Below are 26,303 nucleotides of genomic sequence, written 5' to 3' on the forward strand. Positions count from 1 at the left end.
ACGAAACCTCACAGTTTCTCGCGAGACAAAACTTAGTTGTCTGGAGTTTGTCGTGTTTTGATTGTGATCGACCTTGGATATCACTTTTTACTACTATTAATGCTACTTTATTACAGAATATACACATTATTAAAAATAAAAAGACATTTCCTTAGCTGGTCCTGTCACTCTTGTTATGTGTTTCCAGCATAGCGATATGTGGCCACTTGTTTCCATGGTTACCAAGGGTCTCCAAACACAACAGGAGCAGATTTTCATTCACTGATATTGAAAGAAACTGAACAGATTTATAACGTCAGCGGTAAGTTGATCAGAGGTTTATGTCCATTTTTAAGGAAGAGACATTTGATTTAGTCTACTTCTGCCTTGCCTTTGGTTTTTGATGTTATCAGGTGATGACAGGAGCAAATCGCTCTGAAGATGAACCCCACCAGGATTTTATATTTCAATCGGCACAATCATTTCTTTAATAATTTATTTTCAAGCAAGATTATCAGCTCCGATAACAAGTCTCGTAATGCTGTCTCTTTAGGAAGTCACTAGAAACTTTGAACATGTTCAAAGTGGATTTGCCTGTAGACGAGTCCACGGAAAAGGCTGTGGAGAGGCGTAGGGCTGCAGAAACAGCACGCAAGGCCCGCATTTTCAACACCCGGCTTCGTGTAATGGGTCTCGACCTAGATACACTAAACCAACAAGTCCAGGAGAAGAAACACCAGCAAAACATGGAGAAACAAATGGACAAAGCTTTGGGTAAACTGAAGGACATGGATGAGTTAGAATTAAAGCAGTTTAATTGCAGACATAATTCCTGCAAGACGCTATAAATGCAAGTCCCCTAGTCCCTTATTATTTCAGGCCCTCTCCATTAATTAGCTTTGGTTGGTCATAGGTGTATTTTTAATGTATTACAGATAAGTTGAGAATATACCAAGATGAAGCACTGGTGCAGCAGAACAATGCTGAAGAGGAGAAGCGAAGAGTTTTGAATTCTGAACTCACCAATTACTGGGCTACTCATCAGCGACCAGAGGACTCTCGTGATGCTGATCTTAAATTTGGCCTGAAGGGGGCATTCAAGATCGCCATTCCAGAGAATGAGCTAGGGCCTGCCAGTATGCAAATCTTTAAGGTAGGGCAGCTCTGACAAAGCAGGGGATTTGTAAGCTTTAAAGACCGGGAGGGGGGTCCAGCTAATGGTTAAATATGTAATATTGTTACCTCTTATGGTCATCTGTCCTTGTTTCATGCACAGGGAGAGGGTGTCGGAGAGGAGCTGAGGATGAGAGAACAAATAAGAAAGACAGAACGAGATCTGCGAGCACAGATGGACGAGAATGAAAAACGGCACATGCGAGACAAGCACATAGGTGAAAAGAGACACACACAAGTACACACATTCACTAGCATTCCTAATGAGTTTACATCATTTACTCTACAACCTCTGTACATCACACACATGCTTCATGCTTTCCTGCACAAACAATCATACACTCCCATGCACAGCCCTTATTACCAGGTGACAGTGATGGATGCTTATCCCTAAGAGCTTTACTGTAAGTGTGAAGTGTGCAGTTAAAGAGCCAAATACAACAGCTAAGGCAGGTGTGGAAAAACACACATCAGATGATCCCCAAATCATGTGTGTCACAGAGATGCTTGCGAGCAAAGAGCTGGTGCAACAAGACATGAGAGGGGCTCAACAAGCTGCCCTCGAGGAGGTGTGTAAGAGAGCCAGCCGCATCGCGCTCGAGAACTACAATCAGGCTCTGGTACAGTATACAGATGGGCAAACAGATATGCACACACCACTCACTAATGTGAATGCTCAAGGCAAAATCTAAAAGGGGTGGGGGTGGGAAGGGGCAAGCTGTGACATGATGTTGTCATGTGGGAATTGCAAGCTGAAAATGTCAAATGATGCATACACACACTTGGTGCAGGATGGCGGCAATCATATTATTTGGCACCAGGCAACATGGATGGTTAAACGGCTTTGATGTATGCATGGTTACTGTCTGTTTTTAAAAGCCTCCATTTAGCTCTTCCCTCATTTGCCTGAATGCACTCGGCTGAATCCCCCATTGGGAGGAATCATTGTAAATCCTTCAGGTCACTGTACTTTTTCATAGTGTTTAGTGGTTTCACTAATAACCACTCATGATGCACAAGCAAATACAGCTGACTGAGTGGCTCTCTCAGGACGACGTTCGCCATATGGCTGACTGGTAGCTCTATGCTAGGAGTAACCACATTTTAGAAACTGGGTGAATCATCAGTCATCAGTGGGATAATCAATTAACTGTCCCTGGATCTGTGTTAAAGCCTCACCATGTCCTGTACACACAGGCTAAAGAGCAAGCAGAGAAACTGGAGGAGCAACGCAAGAGAGAGGAACAGGAAAATCTGGCAGAGATGTGGCATACAATGACATCTGACATGATGACAGAGTGTGCAGAGGCAACAGAGAGACAGGTGGGAGGAGGGAGGCCACCACAGGTTCTACCAGACAGGTGGAAAGGAATGAGCCCCGAACAGCTGAAAAGCATTCAGCAGGAGAGAGAACAACAATGCCTTGAGAGACAGGTATTACACTCGGTACTCCACAGTAATATAGTCAAAGCTGCACACGGTATTCCATATATGTTATGTAGAATACCATGTCCACATAATCCCTTGAGTACAGAGGTGGCCAGCAGGGGAATTGGGCAGGGCAAGTACTTGTGCTTGGGTACTGCATGTGTGGATTTGAAATTAGTGTTTTCTTTTTTATTATTTTTTATTTAATTCAGCTCTGTCAGCAGCAATGCACAACAGCAGTCACATCAAAGCACTTTATATTGTAGGTTAAAGACCCTAAAATATTAGTTAAATAAACAACAGCAATCGAGCGACTTGGTGACAGTGGGACAGAAAAACTCTTGTTGAACCTTAGACAGAACCAGGCTGGGGGGGGGGGGGGGGGGGGGGGAGCCATCTGCCGCGACCATTTTGGGATGAAGGGAAAGAGTTTTTGACATCTGTGCCAACTTTTCTACACAGGTTGTTTTCAAAAAGGATTTCAGCTTTGAGGAGATTACTCACAAAGAAAATAATCCTAGACTTGAAAAAACAAAAACATAAGACGGGAATGTGAAACCTACAAAGTCTGTAATCACAAGTAAAAACAACCAAAAAAGCAACAGTGCAATATTACTAGTAAAAATATACATGTATATGAGATCGATACCTTCAGTCCATAAAATAGAGAAATATATTAAGATAATTAAAACTATTGACAGATGAGTATAAATGATCATTTAAAACCAATAAAATAAGTAGAATTAAAGTTCATAAAACAAAAAGAAATAAATAACTTTAAAAAATACATTAAAATACTAATGTCAGTCATTATTAAAGCAGAGTTAAGGGAGTCACCTGCTGACAACAGTCATGAAGGGGATGTCAGTATGTTTAGCAGTTTGTGCAACATCCTGCTCTTAACAACTCCCTCTAGGGGCTTCAGGCTAGTCCCCAGCACAGACTCAGCCTTTAATCAGCTTGTTCAGCTTTCCAGCGTCACTGGCTCTGACGCTGCTACCCCAAAACAAACCTACAAAGAAGATTGCACTAGCAGTAACAGACAATAGTGTTTTACTGAATTCATTAAATGACCCAGACAGCCTCAGAGTTGCATTTCCAGTCCAGTCTGTTATTGATGTGAATACCCAGGTTTTTGTAGCTCTTCTCCCACAGTGGAAATGGTGTTCAACTTAGGTTTGTCCCTCCTTTTTGTGTTGTTTTAAACACTGCAAATGTTGGAGTACTCCTGATGTGATTCAGAAGGTTGTTTCAGCAGCGAAAAGATAAAAGCCACATCACCAGTGTTGCTTAAGACTGTAAATAATCCATGAGGTCTGCGGGTAGCTTACTGGCTTGTCAGATAGATATTGAGGTCGCAAACATTGCGTCACCTTAAAAAAGCACTAACCTTTAAAAATCAATTCTAAAACTAATTGGAAGCTAGTAAATGTAACAGGAGCACTACTAGTGTCCATCAAGCCAGCGGTGCTCAAACCAGCATCCAGGCACTGAAAGTTGGTTTGAACAAGTAATAAAAGGTCTTATTTTAGTGTGCTGGAGATATTAGAAAAATATACCAGTGTATATCAGTTTTCTCCTTATTCAGGATGATGGTATCTTTCTAGTCTTTCTAGTGTACTAAAATAAGGCCCCAAACTTTCCATTAGTGCCTGGACCTGGATTAACATGATCAACATTGATTTCAAGATGCAATAGTGGCAAGAATAAGCATAAACATAAAGTGCTAACACAGAAAAAAACATTTGGGTGGATCCAGTTACCAAGCCATAAGACCTCCAGCAGATTATTTGGCTCTGAAGCTTTGCATTTCTCAGTGTTATCTACAGGCATGTTAAAGTCACCCAAAATCAGCATGAAAGTTTGGGAACCTAAATCATAATGAAGCAGAATTGCCTTTAGGAGAACAAGTTTAGTGTGTTTTTAGATTTATTTCCTCTCTGCCTTCAGAAACAGCGAGATGCTGAAAAGATCCGTGAAGCAGCTTGGGACCTGAAGCTGCTGAAGCTGTCCAGAGAAGCCGAGAAGGAGGACCTGAGAGCAGCCGAGCTGAATAGAGAGCGGAGAATTCAGATGGACCGCTACAACATGCAGCTGGCCCGAGAGCAGCTGGCACAGTAAGCACTGCCCACATATTCATACACTTTCTGATTAGACACTAATCAGCAAATGTGTTTTAGGCTTAGGTGATAAAATATGGAAATAGAGATTTCAGATTTTATAAACATTTAGGGGGACAAGCTACTTACTGTGTTTAAATTTCTGTTTCTGCCCCAGGCAAGAGTACCTGAATAAGAGACTGTACACCAACAAACCCACCAAGGACTACTTTTATCAATTCAACACCAGCTCCCGCTGACTGCCAGTGACCTGACATTAGCTTGTCCTCCTGTGGCATTGGGCTAAATAAACCTGGTTAATCAATGAATCAGTGTGAACTGGATGAACATTAATCATAACATAAGTGACATAGATTTCCTCCCGATTAACACGGTTATTTCTGATTAGTGACAAAAAAATGGGAGCCTGTTTTGGTACAGATTGTTCCACGTACTTTATTTTTCAGTCATATATCCAGTTACAGCAGTAGCTTCATAATGCAGTTACAATATTGGCCCCAAAAGTGGCAGAAGACCCACAGCTCCAGTCATCCACCCATGACAAATATAGGCATCATCATATTGTGCTAATACTGCACCCCACACTCTGTGAAGAGGCATATCATCCCCAGCAGCGGCGCACACCCCCTGGCCTCCCTTGCCCCTTCTGTTTCGTCTTACTTCCACTTAAAATGTCTGTTTTTGAGTCCTAGAGAAGCTTCTCTACACAAACCAATTCATTTTCAATCGATTTTTCTTCTTTAGCTATATAAAAAAAGAAAGAACAACCACAGTGAGAAAGCAAAGGCCAGCATCCCCAGGTTTCCCCTACAAAACATGAAAAGCAAAGAGTGAGCGGCAGTCGAGTGAGTATCTGTGTGTGTACACTCATTCCTCATTCAGAGCTAACATTTGCCCCCAAACACTGACACACAGTTGTTTAGCAGCAGATAGTTGAGTTAGAATATTGGCATATCTTGCGTCATTCGTCGCTCCTGTATGAAAATAGATTTTTTTTAAAAGCTTTATTTGTCCTGAGTGTGTCTGTTTAACCAACCACAGGGAGCTTACACAAACCTCCTTCAGTGCCACTAGCCTCTTTAGACATCTCATATTCTACCTCGGAGACTACAGTTGATATTTGGCCAGTGGCGAGCTTTTGTTTGAGAAGGGAGAGTATCGCGTTTAAGTGTTCCCTGTGGCTCACTGCATTTCTGCCCCGCACAACTTCATCAGACAAAAACTCCACAGATATTCACTGCACTGCATTGCTGGATGATTAAGGGCATGAGCGCAATCCTAGCTTAAATTGTAATGTAACTACTTTCACTAAGTGACACTAAATTGACTCTTTTTTTTTCCCGTTTTCAAATTTCGATATGTTTGCAAAAACATCTACATAACAATGTGATTTTTTTTTTCCTTTTTTTTTTTTTTCTCCTTTATTCAACTATGGAGTATGTTTTTGCTACACCCAAATCTCACTGTGATCGTTTGTCGATAACAGAAAAGTCTGAATTCATAGCAATAGTACAGAGAAGGAAAAAAACTACAATTTGCAACATTTTAAAATTAAGTGAAGTGGCTTTAAACCTGCACATTTTTCACATTTTCATATCAAACATGGTTCTGTAAGGGTTGTATTTACATTCAGAGGGAAAACAAATGGTCCCGGCTCTTCCTGTGACTTTACTCTCCTTTTACCTTTTTAGCTCAGATTATTTTCAGAAGCAAGTAAATACAGTGTCTGCCTAACCCTGAAAGGAATACATTCTCTGTTTGATATAAACAACTATTTTTTAACCTTTGTCATATATCAAATGGCAGCCTTTACAACTGTCAACAATATCAGCTTGCATTGAGGAAGGTTTGAAAATAAAACGTGAGAGAGTGTTTGCGCACTAGACGCCACCCTCTTATCTGAAATATACATAAATACTGCACCTCAGTTTGTTTAGTATGAGATGAGCAGGTATGAAAGGTTGTTAATTAGAGACAATGTTTTAATACAGCGTAGAAAGAGACAAAGACAGCGATACAGAAACTACACATAGGTCTCGACACACAAAAAAATTACAACATCGTTTTCAAAAATGACATTACACTTCTGGTGGGAAGGCGAGAGAGTAATGACATCAATCTGGTGCTTTATGCAGACCCAGCAGGCACAGGAACTTATAAGGATCTATAATACTGTAATATGGCTAAATAGATAAGTGTAGATGCAGCTATATACACCAGATGCTACTCAGCATTTTCACAGCAAGTTCCACTTAATGCATCCAAATAGTAAGAAACTTGGCTTCACTTGATTTTGCTGAAAACATGTTAATCTATGAAATGTGCCGTAGCTTTTTATATAAATAGTATAGAAAACAATATGAAAAATGATTACGTAACAAAAAATGACACAACAGCAACAACAGCAACAAAAAAATGATGTTTGGTATTCAAACACGCTCGTAAAATGAAAAAAATGTCACTGGCAAGTACAATCGGAGACATTAAATGGCAATTAGACAGACAAAATCATGTGGGAAGTACATCAAACATGATTCATATCTAAGATTCAAGATTTTTTTTTACAGCAGCATTAGCTGTCTTGTTCCCTACACTGGGTTCTACCATCATCCTTTACTTTTAATGCACTACTCTGCATCTTTACATGACCATACCTACACCCCCTGATATTTCTAACTGTACAACATTCTGTCTTTATGCATCTGCGCTGTTGTTTGCTGAGAGAACGAAAGAGGAGCGAGAGAAATGAATGTTAGTCATTTTCATTAGTTGTAAACTGCACAGGAAAATGAAGGGAGGTCAAAGGGCATGTTCATGTCAGTAGGGCTTATATCACTATCGCTGTCCACTACTTTGGACACTCCTTTGGTCAATATAGTCTAGTCAATCAGATGGCTGCCAGGGACATCTGAATATGATTGTTTATTAGTCGTCGGAGTACAGATCAGCAAGTCAGTAGGGAACAGGAGCATATGGGCACATACGTGTTGACATATTTTGGTCTGATGGTCCCCGGTGGATGTGTGGGGGTTAATCGAGGATGGTGACTGAGTTGGGCACGCCATTGGTGGCGGGAGAGAAGGTAGTGGGGTTCAGCGGGGCGTTCTCTGGCAGGCCGTGGTAACCTCCTGGACCGCCACTGGGACGACTGATCTGGCTGGCCAGAGACTCATCCATGTTGAGCTCTGTGGTCATGGCGCTGCTGCCATTGAAGTCGAGATTGTCTTCGCTGTACAGCTTGCTCTTCTCACACAGGGACGGCTGGCTGGCTGTTCGCTTCTCCTCAAGATCACTGCAGCATGAAGAACAGAAGAGGTCAAAAGCAAGAAATGTTAACATGATACATACGAAAAATGCAGTGCTACATGCCAAAGGTTGAATATTATGTACTAATATTTTAAGTAATTTTTTTAAAAATAGTCAGTTCCAGGTTATAAATCGTGACTATTTGCTTTTCAGGGTCTCACATTACAGTGAGGTGAACATTATTGGATTTTGAACTGTTGAACATAATGCAATCAGTAAACAAATATATTACATTAAAATTAGTCTGAATGTTTATGGGAAGGCAGAAGGTAAGTGAGGCATTGGCAGACGTAAAAATTAAGTGGGTTAAGGATATTAAATCATATCGCAGCATACCTTTCTAGAGATCTGCATAACAGGGGCAGGCATTAGGGAGGAGAGTGACAATGAAAGGAACAGAGAGGGTTAGGAAAACCAAGCAGTGCTGAGGGAATCAGGGCTGTGTTAGAAATCAATGTGCAGAAACGTAACAAAGCATCCAGGAAACAGCGTTCATTCAGATGACACACCTGTACTCTCCGAAAGTTTCATCCTTCATGGGCCGAGCTTCTGAGTCCATTGGGCCCTCCTCTTTATCTTTCACTGAGAATGTGACAGATTTCATTATAGTCAGATTTTAATCTGGCTTCTATCTAAAGCCACTGTAAGTCTCAGATCTCAACAGTGAAGTTTTATTAAAGGATGCTTAGGTGGAGCAAAAAAGCTGGACTATCTGTAGATAGTATCAGTTTATCTGTATTATAGTTTTAAGTTCTCACTGATTTTCTAAAAATATAACAGCCAATTAGAATGGCGGTAGGTATCATCAGCCTTATTATTTGGTTTGTCTTCACTTCTCTCTCATGTGAAAATTGCTAAAAGTCTGTTTTTTTTTTTCAGTCAGACATGGACCATTATTTTACGTTTTTTGTCTTTTTCAGAAAGAGCCAGAGATTATTCCTTACTGTCAAAGCAAGGAAGTGTAAGCTTAGAGGTCTGTCTCATGTTTGACATGACAGCTGCATGAGAAAGCAGGTTGAGTGAAATGGGACAGATATTTACAGTTCAGATCAGAAAGTTAATCAAACTGTTTGGGATTGATTTAAAAGAACACGTAATATTCTCCCCAGTCAATATAATATATTTACTGTGGTGCAGTAAGCCAGTAAGCGTTTCACTTCTTTTTCTACAGCAGCGTCGGACAGCTTTATGGCTCCAGACTGGCCAGCATTGCCTACACAAAACTTGCTGCTCATCAAGCTTCAGTTTAATAGCTCCTAATATTAAACAGTTATTAGGGTAGGTCACACTGACCTGAGTACTTTCCCCCTTTACTCCTCTTAATGAAGCAGAGGATGAGCAGGATCAGCAACAACAGCCCAATGGCGCTCACAACGCCAATGAACCAGCCCTGTGTTGCAAAGCTTGGCTGCATCTCTGTTACTCCTTAAGAGAGGAAAAAAGAAGGTGGTAGAAAGAGGAGTTAGAGCTTTTTTGGTAACAGGAAGCAGGAATGAAATACACGGCAAATGGAAAGTATGAGACAGATAGGGAGACCAAGATAAAAGAAGGAGTAGAATCTAGAGCAAAGGAGACAGATCATTATGCATTCTGACAGGCTGGCATTTCACCAGGGAACCAAAGAATACAGCAAAATACAGCAAACAAACACAAGTAATGGATCATTTCATATGGCTAACCAAGCTCTCTTTTCACAAAAGTCTTTGAAAGCACTTCACAGGCAGAGAAAGAACTGCAAGACACTCTCTGTAGGATCAGGCTTTATATTTTTAGCTGCGGGAAACCCAGAGGAGAGAGCAGTAGGGATAAAAGGAAAGAGGATGAATGAAGGCTCATAGTACCTGTTCCTTCTGTCTCGATTCCAGTCTTGAAGAAGGTTGTGTTGTTGTAGATAAATTGGAAAGAATAATAGGAGCCAGGAGTCAAGCCCTGGATCTGGTAGAAAGACTGAGAGGAGTTCACCTTCTCTGTCGTCTTCCATTTATTGCCATCTGCAGAAGCACAACAAGAAACCTGTCTTTTTCTTTTCTTGTTCAGGATTGTGTAGCTACTCCCACAAAGTAATAATCCTTTTAAAAGGTTGAATGCAAAGATGCGTAACTTATGCACAGATTAGTGTGAATATTATACCGTTCTTGTTGCGGTATTGGATCTGGAAGCCAACATTCCTGCGTCTCTTTTCTGGTACCCAGCTAAAGTTCACTGCGTTTTCCCCCACAGACAGGCTGATGTTCATAGGAACTACTGTAATGCATTCAGACAAGTGCAAATCAAATTTTTGTTTAATTTAATAGCTTTTACATATTAAAAGACTGAATCGGCTTTATACCTCCATCCAGCATAGTGGCACCCTTCATCGTTGTTGGTACTCCATCCCCAGCAGCAGTCCGCCCCCTGAGGTAGAAACGGTAGTGGCTCTTATGGTCCAGGTTCTTCAGGGTGATGTGGGTGACTGTGGGGTCATCTATTGTCTCCACCTGCATGGGGCTGTCATCACTCTCTGTAACTGACCACAGCAGTGCCAAAAAACCATTTAATCACTTTTTGGTTGTCAACACATGTATGGATACTGTATTGTTCATGGTGACAAGTAACTGACTGATAAGCTCATTAGGATGCTTTCCTTTTGACATTTTTAGCACTATTGATTTCACTGGAGATGCATTGCTCGTTTTTCCAATGTCTGATTGCAGCATAGAAGAACTTCCAACTTGAAGGATTTTACTCAATGTTCACTTTGCTGGCAAGGTTGAAATAGACACATGCTCACTCTGTTGGTACTGCAGCAGATATCCAATAAGCACTCCATTGGGCTGTCCAGGAGGTGTCCAGTGGAGGGTCATTTCTGTCTCTGATGGGCTGTCTAGGGTCAGGGTCAAGGGAGGACCAGGGACTAGCAAAAATACAAAAAATGCATGATGATAATGTACTTAGTAATATCTATCATCACATCACTCTATCATCACCCCTTGCTACCAGTCTCATTTCTTTTTTCTTCATGCATATAGTTCTCCCTCTCCCTTTGCCATGTTTCTTGACCTCTTATTTGTATCATCTGCAATAAAACATCTTTAACCACTTTGTCATCACTTCTCCCTTTTCTAGCTTTATTTCTAGCCTCTTTAACCCATTTATTCTCACCTCCCTCTGGAGTCTCAAAGGGCAGCGCCTCAGAGAAGGGTCCTTCTCCCTTTATGTTGTATACAGTCACCTTAAGGGTGTAGTTGGAGAACGGCCTCAGATCACTGATCACTTTCTTCTTCTCGTTGGGCTCCGTTTTCACCACCACAGTGCTTTCTAACTCTTGTGCCCTGCGGCCTCGGTGGTGGCTCCTATGCACTTTCCTGGTATAGTGGATCTGGCAAAAGAGGACATCACAAATGAGGATTAATTTTTTTATTTATATTTGGAAAATTACAGTTTATCTCAGTTGCTCAGGCACATTTCTTTGAACAGTTTTGAAGTCACTGAATCTGAAGATGAATCTCCCAAAACTCAGTTTGGCAGGATAACAAATTATAAACATCCTCTGTTCTTTCTTGTTCTTTCAGGCTGCTACTGTTACAAGTCACCACAGTGGATCATCCCCCTTTATCTCATCGTATCCTCACCACCCTCTTCATGTCCTTCTTCACCTCATCCTTGATGGTCTTCCTCTTTTTTTCCTGCCTGGCAGCTTTATTTAATAAATCCACTCCTTTCTCTGCACATGTCCTCACTATCTCAGTCTTTCCTCTCTTAACTTTGTGTCCAAACCTGAGCCGTTGCTCTGATGTTCTCATTTCTAACCGTGTACGTCCTGATCGCTCCTAACCAAATTATTTTTGTTTCCAAATTACAGTTTTGAAATCATCCATCACAGCAGGTCTCACTGCCATCTTGTAGACCTTCCCTTTCACACTTGCTGCTATCCTTGTGTCACAAATTACCCTGACACTCCACCCTGCCTGCACTCTCTTCTTCCCTCTCATGTGCTCTGTCCTTTGCTTTGGATGGTTGGCCTCAGGTATTGAAACATCTTCTCCTTGCTTCACCACCACACATCCTTATTCCTCTCTAACATTGTTGTAATCAATTCTCATACTCATGGCTTACGCCAACAGATTTGGACATTTATATGGAGTATTCTGCATGGATGATTTACATGCCAACATATTTTGGAGGCAAAAACTATCTGGATGATAGAAATGTGACCTATCTGGAACACAAGGACATATACAATAATTAAATCTCAAAACACACAAAGCTGGGATGAGACAATTGTTTAAGTGTTCTGAAACATTTGAAAGACCTAACAAAGAAAACAAAATGCTTTTCGTGATGCTCTTCATCCTTTCGACAGGTTTAGCTCTCATTCATTAACTGAGCCCAAGCAAATGAGGAAAACTGTAACATTTATTGCATTTAGTTACATTTATATTATGACTCTGTTGATGTTCTCATTTGGTTCTCTAAGACTTTAAAAGCAGGGACAGAGCATTTACTAAAACATGAATCATAAAAAACCAAAATAAAAGGAGTATTTCTAGAGTGTGAGATATATTTTGAGGGGGAGAAAGGGCTTTACAACCTTGAAACTACAAAGTACCCTGACGCCACTAAGCTACAATCTGTCTGCCTCCACTTTAAAACCACTCATGTATTATTCATGCATAAGTCAGGCCAAACAACAGATGAGATACTAGGGCAGTACCTTGTATCCCAGCAGGTGTCCTCTGACCGTGTCTTTGTCTATAGGTGCCCAGGTCACTTTGATTGTAGTGCTGTTTATTATTTCAACACCCACATCCATCGGGGCCTCTAAAGGAACTGAGCGCCAATGACAGACAGGAAGGAGACGGGTTAGAATGCCAAGTAGAAGAAATCCCAGGAAAAGAAAAGTGTGCTGAAAAAGTAATAGTTTTTTTAAAAATATAGTACCATCTTCTCCTGAGTAGCCTATGACTGTGTCTGGCTCAGGTCCCCTCCCTATCTCATTGAAAGCCTGAACTTTAATCTCATACGCAGAGAAGTTCCCGACATTGTCAACACGGAATGGCGGCTCTGTTACATTTTTCTCGTGCCAGTCGGGCCCACCACCCACTGCTTGTCTCCACTGCACACAGTACTTGAAGCCAGGTCCGTGGACCTCGGTTTTGTTCATTTTCTGTAAAGATGGGAGCAGCAGCCAAATAAGACCATTTCTCAAATATTATCAGTAACCGCTTTGACCAAATGGTGCATTCAGGTAAGAGATATACCTTCCAGCTGATGACCAGAGTGTTCGGTTCAATGGACTCGCTCTTGACATCTTTAGGGTTATTATCTGGAGCTGGGATTAGCAAACAAGATGGTTTAGTGTTGTTTGGGATTTACTGTGACAGTTCATAAACATATAGCTACAGATCCATGGCTTTTACCTTCAGCAGGTGTGTTGTATATTCCAGATGGTTTGCTAGGGTCGCTCTTGCCCACGTCATTGATGGCAATGATCCGGAAACGGTAGGACATGAAGGGCCACAGGGAGAGAACGGCACGTTCTTTGTTTCCGCTAACTCTGGCCAGCATTTTCCAGACGCTCTCATTCGAACGGTGGTCCTCAAACTCTACCACATACTCTACGACAAAAGTCAAGGAATGATGGAGAAAGGACATTATCCCAAGGAAGTAATGGAAACATAACTAAACACTCAACACTCATAAAGCTGCATTTGTGTCTGCCTTTGTCCCGTCTTTCTCGACTCACCCCGAACCGACCATGGCAGATGGTTGCCCCTCCCCTGAACCTGGTTCTGCCAGAGGTTTCTTCCTGCTAAAAGGGGAGTTTTTCCTCCCCACTGTCGCCATACAGCTTGCTCATAGGGTGTCACCTGATTGTTGGGGTTTTCTCTGTTTTCTTTCTATTATTGTAGAGTCTTTACCTTACAATATAAGCACCTTGAGGCAACTGTTGTTGTGATTTGGTGCTACATAAATACAACTGAACTGGATTTATTGTATAGCTATAAGGATAGCTAGCTTTTCTAAGCGATTTGAGCACTCAAACCGTGTGCGTGTCTGTATTTTTGTTATTGTTGTAGAGACAATCTGCTTACAGGTTGTCATGTTATGTGTCCCGCCCACCCCAAAAGGATGCCACTCTTGCCTAAATCAAACATTGTGTTTCTAGCAGTAAGAACATATCTAATATGGCAGATCTCCAGCTGTGTGCTTCATGTGAGAAAGAGCAACTGTGGACAATGTCCTGACCTAATTCTTCCATTTTCCCTATTTCTATGTCTAATCCAATACTCTGAAGTAGGAGAAAGACAGCTGTGTCTGTGCATGTCTGTATGATTGTGTTGTGGGGGTTTTGCAGTCATGAGGATGTGTCCTCCTTGTGGTGACAGAGATAGGCTTAATATGTAGTTTTTAAGGTTAGGTGAAGTATAAGGTTTTGTACATGTCAGTGCTTAAAAGTGTGCAACTATATGTGTTTGTACTACACCTGTCACTGGGCCGTTGTGGTCATCTCCAGGAGTCCAGCTGAGGGTGACAGTACGATCCTTAGGATCAGAGATCTGTAGGAGGATGGGAGGGTCTGGACGATCTGATAGGGGACATCAGTATTATTACTAGCATGACTACCTATGCACTACATGCACAATAAAGGTTTTAAATGAGTTTGTTTTTGTGGGGGTGGAGTTTATAACTACAGAATGATTTTAGGCCTGTTGTTTACAGGGTTTGGACATTTGTCGGTTTGTGGTCATATGTGGTCAGTGGTCTTACCCCATAAGGTGAGGGTACCCCTGGCTTCTGCTACATCCAGTTTTGTGATGATCTCACAGGTGTACACTCCCTCATCATCTGGCTGCACATTAGTTATTTTGAGATCCGGTCCTTCCATTGTATACCTGAGGAAATACAGTCATCGTCATCATGAATTACAATTTATTATCACCATCCTTCCCCACTAACTCTTCATTCCCCACCCCAATAAACAAATGGCTCACAAGCATAATCATCCTTTCATGATTTCCAAAATGATCCTCTTTATTTTCAGATATAAAAATGTCTCACTTTTCATCACTGTTGGAATCAGCCAGCTTCTGGTTGTTCTTTCTCCACTGAATGAAAGGAGGGTCGAGTCTGGGGTCGACGAGGCCCAGGCAGGTGAAAATGGCTCTCTCTCCAGCCCGGACCTTCAGAGCCTGTGGGGGTGACAGTATCACGGTCCTATCTGCAGAAGAAAGCAAACAATACAATGCTGAGACAAGCTGCAGGAGGTACAAGTAATAAATAAAGTTGGCAAGAGTTACTATGTCTCTAAGCATGTGAGTGTCACTGACTGAATATTTCCAGCTCAACACTGATTGACAAATTGGAATTTGGCACAGTGCAGGTGTAGATCCCGTCATCGCTGTGGGTGACGTTAGCGATCTCGAGCCACCCATTGCTGAGAGGGTTAACTCTGCGATCTGGTAGAAGGAAGGAGCTGCCGTTGTTTCTTTCCCTGTGAAACACACACACACACACACACACACACAGACACACACACTCATCAATTTAAAAACCAACACACACATCAGAAATTTGGCGGGTGATTTTTAAAAAAAAAGGGTTTTCAGCAACTGCAGCGGCTGATAAATTTAATAACTTAAAAGCCACTTTTCCTGTTTTACTACAATGAGCAAAGCCTGATTGGATATTTGCCACACTGACAGAATTCACAGTCACAGCCCAGATGTAACAACACTTAGCTGTTAATTTATGCACATGAAGACCTACCCACGCAATAATATCACCTTTTTAGAATGTATTAATGGGAAAATCTGCCAGCAAACGATGGAATATGCAATACCGCCTCACCATATCACTTTTGGTTTAGGAGAGCCAAAGGTTTCACACTCCAGTAAAGCCTTCTGGCCCTCTGTATACGCATATGTATTCCCATCATCGGTAAGGATCTGGGGAGGCAGCTCTGAAACATCCCACAAAGACAAATGAGATACACAGAGAACAAACTCAAAATCCAGTTAAACAAACAGCACGTAACGACTAGCACTCACCAATGACATAAACATTGGTGTTTGTGAGGATGGTTCCATGTTTATTGGAGGCCCGACACTGATAGATGGCAGTATCTCCAAAGTTCACATCCTCTAGGATCAGAGATCCGCTTGCTGTCAGAGTACGCCTAGGGTCCTTATCAACTCCTGTTAAAGAGTACATGCTGTCAGTACATCTTAAGTGCCAGGAGATGGTGGTGGCGCATGTTAAGGTGTGTGCACTGACCTGAGATGGGGACCCCGTTGATGGTCCAGCTGATGATAGGAGAGGGAATGCCATCTGCCTGACAGTCTAATCTGACTGTCTCACCTGGGGCATATAGCTGACTGACTGGCTCCTTGATCCAATAAGGTGCAGCTGCAAGTGACAGAATATATCAGTTCCAAATAGTACAAGCAAAATACTATAAGACTGAGTTTCTACTACCTTGTAGGTATCAACAAAAGCACAAAAAAATGAAGCAAGTGACCACAACACTGCTCTTTGTCAAAATTGTTGATTGAAAAAAGGTCATGGAGGGAGCTTCACAACACACTTTTTATATATAAAACCCTATGACATCACAAAGAGGTCATACACTTACGCAAAATCACACACTGCATGAATATATCTTAAAATCACAAGTTTTTACAACTTAGAGAAGCCAAAGACGTCTTCAAGTCCTGCTTCAAACATATGGTTTAAAATAATTAAATACACCATTTTAGTATGTGATGGTTCAAGGTAATAGGGCAACGCTCAGGACCACATGAATTAGGAAAAAGCTTTAGTTTCCATCTCCAGACTTTTCAAGCAATATACCAGTCATGTTTTAGCTCTTTAAAACATTAATTTTTAATATGGTAAATGGCCTGTATTTGTATAGCGTTTTACTAGTCCCGAAGGACCCCAAAGCGCTCTACACCTTCCGATTACAAGGCGAACTCCCAACTCTTGAGCCACGAGCCCCTTAATATCCATTATATGACTTCACAATGACACAAAAAGATTACACTAAACTAAATTTCCATATTACCAATGCTGACATCAGCATAAAACCTGGATGTTTTAGACCTTCGGGGACAGTTGCACACTCTGAGTGCCCTTGTTTATTATTAATTCTGGTTTGGGGGATTGTTTTTTTGAGTTTTTTAGTTAATTACATTGATGCTTTCAGTTTTTGAATTTCTTGTGCAAAGTGTATGTGTTTTGTTGTGTGTTATCGTTTCCTGGTTTGTATTCTGTAACATTTTTTCTCTGCAGCTTGTGTTAGTCTCATTTTCTCCATTAATTTCAGTTGTCCTCTCAAATTCTAAAAATTCCTCCTTGGAAAGAATGAAAAGTGAATCCTCCACTCTAAACCGTAAAGAGACTAAACAGTTCAAAAGCCGTAATCTCTGGCGGCATGGGTGTACATAACTATAATTAGCACATCTGTGAAGGTACCATCAATACCCGGCGATGTAAAAAGTTTTGTGTGACATATGCTGCCACCCAAACAACATCCTCCTTAGAGAAAGCATTCGGCGATATAAGGCCAAACGACATAACAACAGTCTCTGTGTCATGTCTGCAGTCTGGACATAATTAGCAGAGCTATTCTTATGAAAGACACTGGGGAGCTGAGGAAATGGCAGGATCTGGTGTTTCTGCAGTTTGATTGTGTAGTGTGAACCACAAGGTGTCTCTGCTTCTGTGGCATCTCTTGTGACTGATGTTATTTTTAACAGGCTCTCACTAACAACCCAAATTTATGGCAGTTCCAAAAAAAGTTAGTGAGGGAGGTTTCTGTCTATGCAGCTACCCACAGAAACCCCGAAAACATTCCAATGGTCAGCAAACCACATCATATATATTGAGATTAAAATATCAACCTAGAAATATGTAATGGAAAATAATAGCATGCTGTGTGTTTTTTCACTATCTCTCAAGATATATATATGTGTGTATGTGTGTGTGAGGGAATGAGAGTGTAATAGAGAAACGCAAGAGATATACCTTCCACAGTCAACATGTAAATGTGTTTGGTGTTTCCTTGGGAGTTCTCAGCTATACACTGGTATTCACCCCCGTCACTTTCCGAGATATTAGTGAAGCGCAAGCGGCGGTCAAACATATCTTTGGTGGTCCGAGTTTCTGACAGCTCGCCATCCCTCCTCATCCAGGACACTTCTGGAGTTGGACTAGAAAGGATGACATGTATGGAGGGATTAAAGAGAAGAGAGAAAAACAATGAGAGGAAGTAGACATAGAGTAAAGCAAGCAGGCAGAGAGAGAAATGCCGGAAGGAATGATAAGGACCATTAAGACAAGATGGCAGCAGGAAGCAGAGTTGGCAGGAAGAAGCGAAAGACATAATGGAATAATGCGTAGGGTGGGGTGGATGGATGAGAGACAGGTAAGATTGAAGGCTTAAGTTTTCCAATTAAAGGGGTTGGAAGCGCACACACATGTGCACGCTGAGACACTCACAGGCCTTCGACGATGCACTCCAGGTCTAGTGTCTGTCCCCTCAGGGCATGGTACGTGCTGTGATGTCCAGTAGGTCTCATCATTTGGGGCCTTCTGTTCCGCAGTACCGAGTTGGCTGGACAAAGAGAGGAGGAACCACAAAGACAAAGAGAAACACTCATACATATGCATGGGTCATTTTTTTAGATTGCTCTGCTGCTGACACAGCAACCACTTTAAAGACGCTGAAGAACACAAGTAGAGATGCAGGGCATGGATTCATGTTGATAGACTTTAGCTTTCTAACAAAACATCATCATCTAGACTCTCTACACACACAGAGGTCTCATGTTAACATGTGCTCATCTTTCTGACCTCTAGTTGGGTCGCACTTGCTGGCAGCCACATCACAGTGTGAGCTGAATCTCATTATAATATGGGCTGAGCAGAGGAAGACCCCCTGCTGGTTCAGTGGGACCTACTGGATTTGGTCACTGCTTCGGTCAGCACAACATGCCACCACATGGTGATGTGTAGTTTAATTATGTGGCCTCAACTAATATACTGCATATGGCATTTAAATGTAGCATTTATGTCCTTAAGAATGAAAGAAGTTAGATTTTAAGAGGTGTATGAATGTAAACTGGTCATTTTTCAAAACAGCTCCGTAACTGAATGACTTTTACAACCATGATACGCGCTTGGAGAATAATTTAAACTCCTGTTTAAAGTTCTGAGTGTATCAATAGTTGTAGGATTCAAGGAACGCTGGTACAGATAAGCCAGATTTCCAGACATTAGGCCAGACTGACTGGGATCCTCTGATTTATTTTCTATCTAGCACCACAATGAGACTCACATTTACTGTTCTGAAAGACATGTTTCAACCACAGAGAAGCCATCGAATCGATTACCTGATGATCAATTGTTGTTTTGTTGTTTCTGATCCTGTTTTACACACAATCAGAAAATCACCAATGTAAACTAAATTGCCTTGAATTTTCTTATTCCTTAAGACCTTGACATTTTATTTTGGTTTACATTTTGAATAAAGCTGTTGTTAACTGGAACCCACCCTTAATTCAGGTTAGATCAGCTTAATCTGAGTCAGATGAGTTTAGATAATCTTCAACAAAACTCACATTGGGTGACTTTCAGAGAGGTGGGCTCTTTTGCCAGAATCGTGCGTGTTGCCAGGTACTGGACATTGCACGTGTAGTCATCCCTGCTGTCCGAACTTTCCAGATTGGCAAAGTACAGATTGCCGTCCTTCCCCGCCATCACCCGCTTACTAAGGTCGATATGACGTAACCCTGAAAGAAGTAAAAGGAGTGAGAAAAATGTTGACAAAATGATTGAAACTGCTTAAAAGAATTGGAAAAAATTACAATAACAGAGGAGCTTATTAACAGCAGGATATAGATTGGGCAGGAGATACAGATGCAACAGGATGAGAGGAACTGAAAAATGTAGATCCTGCATGGATTGTAAAAAAGCACTAGAGGAAAAATGTTGCAGAAATGTTGATGTCTCGATGCAGAAATAAATTGCTAACTTGCTTTCTCTGAAGTGGTAAATGCACAACAAAATCTTGGAGACAGGAAGCATGTAATGGAAGCAGAGAGATGGACAGATAATGTACTCACTTAAGTCCATCCAGTGAATGATAGGCTCCATAGAACTTTGTGGGGGGTTACACTTCAGAATAAAACTTTTTCCCTCGTCAGCCGTCTCATCAACCTTTTTATCTTTCTGCTGGGAGGGGGGAACTTAAAGGGAGGCAAGACAGAAAAAAGGTCTTAGTAAACACGTAGGTGATGGACGAGCTCATATAGATGTTCAACGAGACAATCTTACACAAGTCATCGTGAACAACGAATACAGTGCGGGTCAGTCGCACTACAAAAACGGCAAAATCAGCTTTACTGTACACGTGTAAAACAATATTATATTCCAGGAAATACTGTAATTTTATATGAGCTGGTGTTGATCATAAAGAGCTGGTCCTAGTGATAAAATTCTCACAGGTTCAGGCTTAGAAGGATCACTTGAATATATGAATTTATCTTCATGTCAACGTGTAATTTTTTACGTTGTCAACTTGCAACAACAACAAATATAAACATTACTTTACTATATTTGATTATTTATAAATGCTATGTATCCCAGGCATATGATATTGCTGCAGGTAAGAGGATGAGTTATGCTTCATTCTTGTGAGGTGAGTTTTGTGCAGCGTGTTTCAGGCTGGAGTGTCCGTGGTAGTAAATGACACGCTGTTCATCATTTGGCTTATATGCAAAACATTGATATGCATAAATTAGAAACATTTTTGTCTTGGAAGTTGTACTCAGTTATATGTCAGATGCATTCTTTTAATTATAAAAAATACTTGGTTTTTTAAAAATACATCATATTAAAAACACAAATAAACTGATATGTAGTAAACTTTCTCTTATTAGAGAGTCCTTGTTTTCAATGAAATTGTACACATTTGATGTGAAACATGACCAACTTTTCCATTATCCCAGGACAATGTGCTCCTTATCTGTGTGTGAAAATAGAGACATTTTCCAAATTGGTAAAAACAAAACAAGTTTACAGGTGGAAGTAGTTGGTGATTGTAAAAATCATTCTGTGATGGCTCTAACAGGAAAAAAAACTGATGGTTCCCTTTTCTTATTAATTATGAATGCATAGCAAAATTTTACATCCTATTTCAAATCATGACACAGCTACAGAAATAATAATTAAAACTAATGTTTAACAGACAAACTATAGCAGTGTCTGTGGATGAGCCAAACAGATTAAGAGTTCTGAAATTTAAAGGAAAGTAATTCTAAAGATTTTGTGAGAAGAATCTCTGGAAAGGAGTGTTGCAAAAGAGCTCGTGGTGTTTTGATCACTGCCTGTTGCCTATTTTCCAGCTGCTCGAATAAGCAGAAAACATCCTGCTCATTGTCAACACTGTCAGCTGAGAGCTGGCTATGAAGCAGTCCAGTAATCTGTCCGGCATGTTTATTAAGACAAATTTCACTTCTTTCCTTCCCCCACAAACATTCTTTTTTTACTGTGTGAACTTTAAGGTCACGTCTCACATCCACAGACAGGCCTAAAAAACTAAGCTGCTGGGCAGATTCTCACGCAAGACCACATATGTAGTCGACCTGATAAAACGCCCTTGGTTATTTCAGTATGTGGGTAACATAGCATGCAAATTGAGATTAAGGACTTCTTAGCACAAGAGTTGCATTAATAACAGCAAAGGGAGATTCTCTATTGTCAGAAACATTTCTAAAAACAGGCCTATTGGGTATAACACGTGGAGAGCGTATTGTGGGGCTTCAATAAGTTGTCTTGTTTATTGGGATTATGGATATCTCAACTGTTGTGCCTACATGCTTACAACCATTTTCTTCCACTTATTCACTTCTTGGTCATTGGGCGTTAGAGTCTATCCTAGCTGCCATCAAGTGAGAGGTGGGGTGCGCCTTGAACAGGTAGGCGGTCTGTTGGAGGGCTAACACAGACAGACAACCATTCACACTCACACTATGAGCAATTTAGAATTACCAGTCACCAAACCATACATGACTGTGGGAGGAGTCTGTAAGACAACAGTGCGTACCACCATGCCACTGTAGTGCTGTGTGTACATGCATTTAATTAGTCTTCACATAACTATAATTTGTCTGTGCTACTATTAGACTGCAGTCTGGTGTGTTGATTGTTGTACATGTATCTATGTAAAAGTGGTATAATATGTGTTATCGGTATATCTATTGAGATCAATAGAGTTACAATTTTTCTAGTAACATTTGCTCTTCAGCTGATGTGCATCAGCTTCTTCTGCTGTTATGCAACATTAAAAATACTGACTTCTGATGATTCTACAAAAACAGAAACAGAACCATTGTTTGTTTTATTTTTGTCTTGTAGAAGACTTAATTTGTGAGTGATACATGTTTGCTTTCCCTCCTCCCATCCGTTGATAACCTCACAGGAGCTACTGAAGAGTGCTTCTTCACATGACATCAACTCAAGAGCGTTTCTGGGGAAACCGTTGTCAGGGAAACTGTGGAGGGATGAGGTCGTCCAGGAGAGAGCCAGTCACTCAGGTAGATGGATGTGCAGAGGTACTCTTTACTTTTGCTCAGGGGTCCCCATGTATGTGTGTGGATGATTGTGTATATGATTATCACGTTATTGCGTCTAATTATGTTCCAGGTGGCAATACTCTTAGCTCTCAGTGTGAGCCCCATCTGCTAACAGATGAGCGCTGTATAAAGCAGGAAAAGCACTGTCTCCATTCACAGCTTTTTAAATCAACCATATATAAATCAACAAATACCGCAGCTTGCTTCAAAACTGAACCTTGAAGGCATTTATAGGAGAGCTAACAGGAAATGACATTTAAGAGATTTGTAATTCCTCTGGTGTGATGCAGTTTGCTCTTTAGCATAGAGATGTTTTATATCTTTGATAGTATTTCAATGATGTTGTTCTTGCCTCGAGGGCAAGGACAAACAATTACAAATTGGGGCAAATATTTCACGGCTATATCTTTCAACAAGCGGTCGGTGGTTCACGAGTCGTCGACGTGCTCTTACCATCCGTGTTCAGTATGGCCTCGTTAGACACAGCTGTCCCCAGCTCATTGGATGCGTAGCAAACGTATTTGCCTTTGTACTTGTTCAGTGTGTCCATGGTGTTGCTAAGTGTGTAGAATGCGAATGAGCCAGAGCTTTCAGAGACCTTCAGCTCCGGGTCACTGCCTGGGTCAAAGTCTTCCCCGTCCTTTGCCCATCGGAAGCTAAAACAAAAAACAGAAGAGCCTGAATTTTTCTTCTTTCAAATATTCTGTCCCTTTGATGACACAAAATGACACAAATAGGGTGTCCTTACATTTTGCTTAATTTAAGGGCACAAATGAATAGCTGCAAAATTTACACAAGATGCCCCAGTCAGACTTAGAACTCGTGCTATAATTGTGATATTCATCTTTTCCTTGGCAATCGGAGCACTTTTCCACTTCAGAGCAGCTAAGACACTTTGAAAATATTGCTCGAGGGCTTAATGACATTTATCCCCAAATGGAACAAGAAATCTGACTAGGAGAAGCTGTGCTCTCATGTAATGCTAATATGTAGATGTCAGCTGAACAAGGAGACGGAAGGTCACCGTTCCAGATAACCAATAGTTGGTCTCCCCTGTGAATAATATAGCATTTTCATTCGTAATCAAATCATGATCTTTATGTTTGTGTGTGTGTGTGTGTGTGTGTGTGTGTGTGTGTGTGTGTGCGTGTGCGTGCGCGTGTGTGCGCGCGTGTGTGTGTGTGTGTGTGTGTGTGTGTGTGTGTGTGCACGCGCGTGTTGACTAACATGGGTGAAGGGTTGCCAGAGGCTTCACAGTTCATGACGAAGTCTTCAGTGCTAAATACGGTGACAGACTCCGGCTGTGTTTTGATCACTGGAGGCCTCTTGACTGCATACATCAAAAGTCATAGTTAGTCGAGTCACAACACAGACATGTAAATGCACACACCCCAAACTGACTTGCAGGCTTTGCTTTGTTAAATTCACATGATGAGTGTCCATGATGCATGCTGCTATATCTCTAGCTTTAACACACAGATTGCATAAGACGCATCTCAGACTCATAGCAAATAGCACAGAATAACTAGAGACACCACTTATTTCCATATTTTAACAGCTGCAGAAAACTATATAGTCAATATCTCTTAAAAAGAGTCCCCTGAGATGGAGATGAAATGTAGGCCAAGGGAAAGAGTAAGAGCAAGAGAGCAGGAGGAATAAATGGGTTGAGATGAGAGAAAATTGATACAGCATAATGTAAGAGGAAGAGTTCATATAAAAGAGGTATATAGCACAGTGTCCCCTGTGAGACTGAGACAGAAAGAGGGAGGAAAAAGTGGGCTTGGAAATGAAGCAGGGATTTTTTAAAGAGCAAATGAACAGGTTTCCCTTTCTTTATCATTGCTGTGCACAGCAGCCATAAAGCACATGCGGCATTTACATATGCACAAAAAAACAACTTGCTGGGCACAACACCAACATGTCTTTAACATATGTTATAAACCACAGTACTGTGTTATATAGTTCTTGAAATCAATTCAAATTTAAATGTTTTTCTCATATCATATCTTCAGGAACTATTCACACTGTTCTTCTTTGCAGTGGAACAGAAGCCACAGCTTGATACTTGTGAGTAGAGTCTTTAATTTGACTTTAAAGGAAAGAGACAGCGCTGCAGCCAGAGATAAATTTATATTATGTAGGTAAATGGGTAAAGGAAGGCACAGGACAGAGGGGGGGCGCGGTAGATGAGAAAAAGGCGATGAAGATGGAGAGCTAAGCAGACAGCGGAGATAGATGAACGTGCAGCAAAGAGAGAGCACATGCAGTGCGGCAGAAAAACTGAGCAAAAAGACGCAGAGACAGAGAGGGAACAAAACAAACAAGGGGCAAGTTTGCAGAGATTTGGAAAGAGACGGATAGGGAGACTGCAGAAATTTAATGAAAGGATTCCCAGTGATGCAGGGAAATAAGCCCATTTCCTCAGCTGATCAAATTGAAGTTTGGGCTGCGGGCGTTGCTCCATTATTGGCAGAAGAGGAGGAGAGGAGCTGGTGCTTAGTGCTTTAACTCCTCTTTATTTCCTCGCGTCTTTGATCTGACAGCCCTGCTGCCTCCTAACCGACAGCAGCTCTTCAAACTTCCTCCTCCCTTCTCCTGCAGGAATTCCACCTACCGGGAGCCAATGAGGCTAAACACATATACACACCCAAACCTACACGCAGGTGCTTGTTGAAAATAAAACACACACGTCCTCACATGCGATCACAAACGCAGGATAAAACACAGACACTAGCAGCATAACACTGAAAGGGCACACAGATGCCAGGACTCATTTAAGTTCAGCACTGAAGTATATTTTGTTTGATGCGTGTTGGATGGAAAACAAAAACATGCTAATAAATTAAATGTACGGTTAAAGTGTTTGCAGTAAACATTGCCAGCATCCACATTAAGACATCAATAAACGTAAAAGCACTTACGATCTCTTATGCGGTCTGTTAGTCCACAGTGGTGGGCAGAGTCAAGGAAATGAAGGAAAATATTTTAATGATAGATAGATAGATAGATAGATAGATAGATAGATAGATAGATAGATAGATAGATAGATAGATAGATAGATAGATAGATAGATAGATAGATAGATAGATAGATAGATAGATAGATAGATAGATAGATAGATAGATAGATAGATAGATCGCATTGAATAGTATTTATCACATATGAACAATGCAGCGTAGGTTTTAACCCTAACAGATCCTAAGGTATGCCATTTATTGATCCTAATCATTCATTCTCAGTGACTCTTATTGACATGGCACAGGCTTCCTAATTGAAGGCACCAGACACCTTGACCTTTTGCATCTCTGACCTGCTCCTCCCTCCTCCTCTTCCTCCTCACCATCATCCTCCCTTCATCCCTTCAACCCTCTCACCTCGCTGTCACCTAGCCTCCTCGGGGACCCATATGGGTAGATTTAATGCATTCATCAGCATTTGAGGGATGCGCATGTGTTTGTATACAGGCACTTTTGAAATTAGTGTAGGCGGCTGTGACTCACTGCAAGTAGTCTTAGATAAAGAGTTAACAACAAAAGCAGCAGTGGAGGAAATATCCTCTCTCTGTCTCTCTGCTGGAGCTTTGTGGGCAGGTTGACAGCAGCAGAGAAGATGAAGATCAATTTCCCTGTGGGGCCACAAACTCAGCTGTATTTCTAATGCCCACATATTACATCGA

General features: G+C 41.2%; 2 protein-coding genes across 4 annotated transcripts in view; one reads left to right on the forward strand and one right to left on the reverse strand.

The window, feature by feature from the left end:
* The first annotated feature begins 86 nt into the window (after positions 1-86).
* ribc1 (RIB43A domain with coiled-coils 1) lies at positions 87-4,955 on the forward strand. Its single transcript, XM_082517873.1, has 8 exons — positions 87-301; positions 533-753; positions 915-1,132; positions 1,256-1,370; positions 1,654-1,772; positions 2,350-2,586; positions 4,531-4,697; positions 4,858-4,955. Exons 2-8 carry the CDS (start codon positions 555-557, stop codon positions 4,937-4,939), a joined length of 1,137 nt encoding a protein of 378 aa, XP_082373999.1. The 5' UTR covers positions 87-301; positions 533-554; the 3' UTR covers positions 4,940-4,955.
* A 154-nt stretch (positions 4,956-5,109) lies between these two features.
* l1cama (L1 cell adhesion molecule, paralog a) overlaps positions 5,110-26,303 on the reverse strand; it is a 43,074-nt gene continuing 21,880 nt past the window's right edge. For 2 of the 3 annotated variants that reach the window (XM_082517853.1, XM_082517852.1), the window contains exons 3-28: positions 25,549-25,563; positions 23,852-23,954; positions 23,078-23,280; positions 20,114-20,236; positions 19,610-19,780; positions 18,489-18,603; positions 18,015-18,199; positions 16,263-16,394; positions 16,037-16,183; positions 15,837-15,948; positions 15,317-15,480; positions 15,048-15,207; positions 14,757-14,881; positions 14,473-14,574; positions 13,406-13,603; positions 13,247-13,317; positions 12,927-13,152; positions 12,700-12,815; positions 11,148-11,364; positions 10,777-10,899; positions 10,336-10,512; positions 10,137-10,250; positions 9,848-9,997; positions 9,300-9,431; positions 8,516-8,588; positions 5,110-7,992 (exon numbers count right to left, since the gene is read on the reverse strand). In XM_082517853.1, the coding sequence (XP_082373979.1) occupies positions 7,731-7,992; positions 8,516-8,588; positions 9,300-9,431; positions 9,848-9,997; positions 10,137-10,250; positions 10,336-10,512; positions 10,777-10,899; positions 11,148-11,364; positions 12,700-12,815; positions 12,927-13,152; positions 13,247-13,317; positions 13,406-13,603; positions 14,473-14,574; positions 14,757-14,881; positions 15,048-15,207; positions 15,317-15,480; positions 15,837-15,948; positions 16,037-16,183; positions 16,263-16,394; positions 18,015-18,199; positions 18,489-18,603; positions 19,610-19,780; positions 20,114-20,236; positions 23,078-23,280; positions 23,852-23,954; positions 25,549-25,563 (3,716 nt within the window). In that variant the 3' untranslated portion in view covers positions 5,110-7,730. The remainder of the gene's footprint in view (positions 7,993-8,515; positions 8,589-9,299; positions 9,432-9,847; positions 9,998-10,136; positions 10,251-10,335; positions 10,513-10,776; positions 10,900-11,147; positions 11,365-12,699; positions 12,816-12,926; positions 13,153-13,246; positions 13,318-13,405; positions 13,604-14,472; positions 14,575-14,756; positions 14,882-15,047; positions 15,208-15,316; positions 15,481-15,836; positions 15,949-16,036; positions 16,184-16,262; positions 16,395-18,014; positions 18,200-18,488; positions 18,604-19,609; positions 19,781-20,113; positions 20,237-23,077; positions 23,281-23,851; positions 23,955-25,548; positions 25,564-26,303) is intronic. The other variant, XM_082517854.1, reaches the window with a different exon arrangement.

Source organism: Aulonocara stuartgranti (assembly GCF_965226115.1).
Source record: "Aulonocara stuartgranti genome assembly, chromosome: 20".
In the NCBI taxonomy this organism is placed as follows: Eukaryota; Metazoa; Chordata; class Actinopteri; order Cichliformes; family Cichlidae; genus Aulonocara; species Aulonocara stuartgranti.

Coding starts and splice junctions, on each gene's coding strand:
- ribc1 (XM_082517873.1), top strand. CDS start 555: ATGTTCAAAGTGGATTTGCCTGTAGACGAGTCCACGGAAAAGGCTGTG. Junction 754..914: donor ACAAATGGACAAAGCTTTGG/GTAAACTGAAGG, acceptor AATGTATTACAG/ATAAGTTGAGAATATACCAA. Junction 1,371..1,653: donor CATGCGAGACAAGCACATAG/GTGAAAAGAGAC, acceptor TGTGTGTCACAG/AGATGCTTGCGAGCAAAGAG.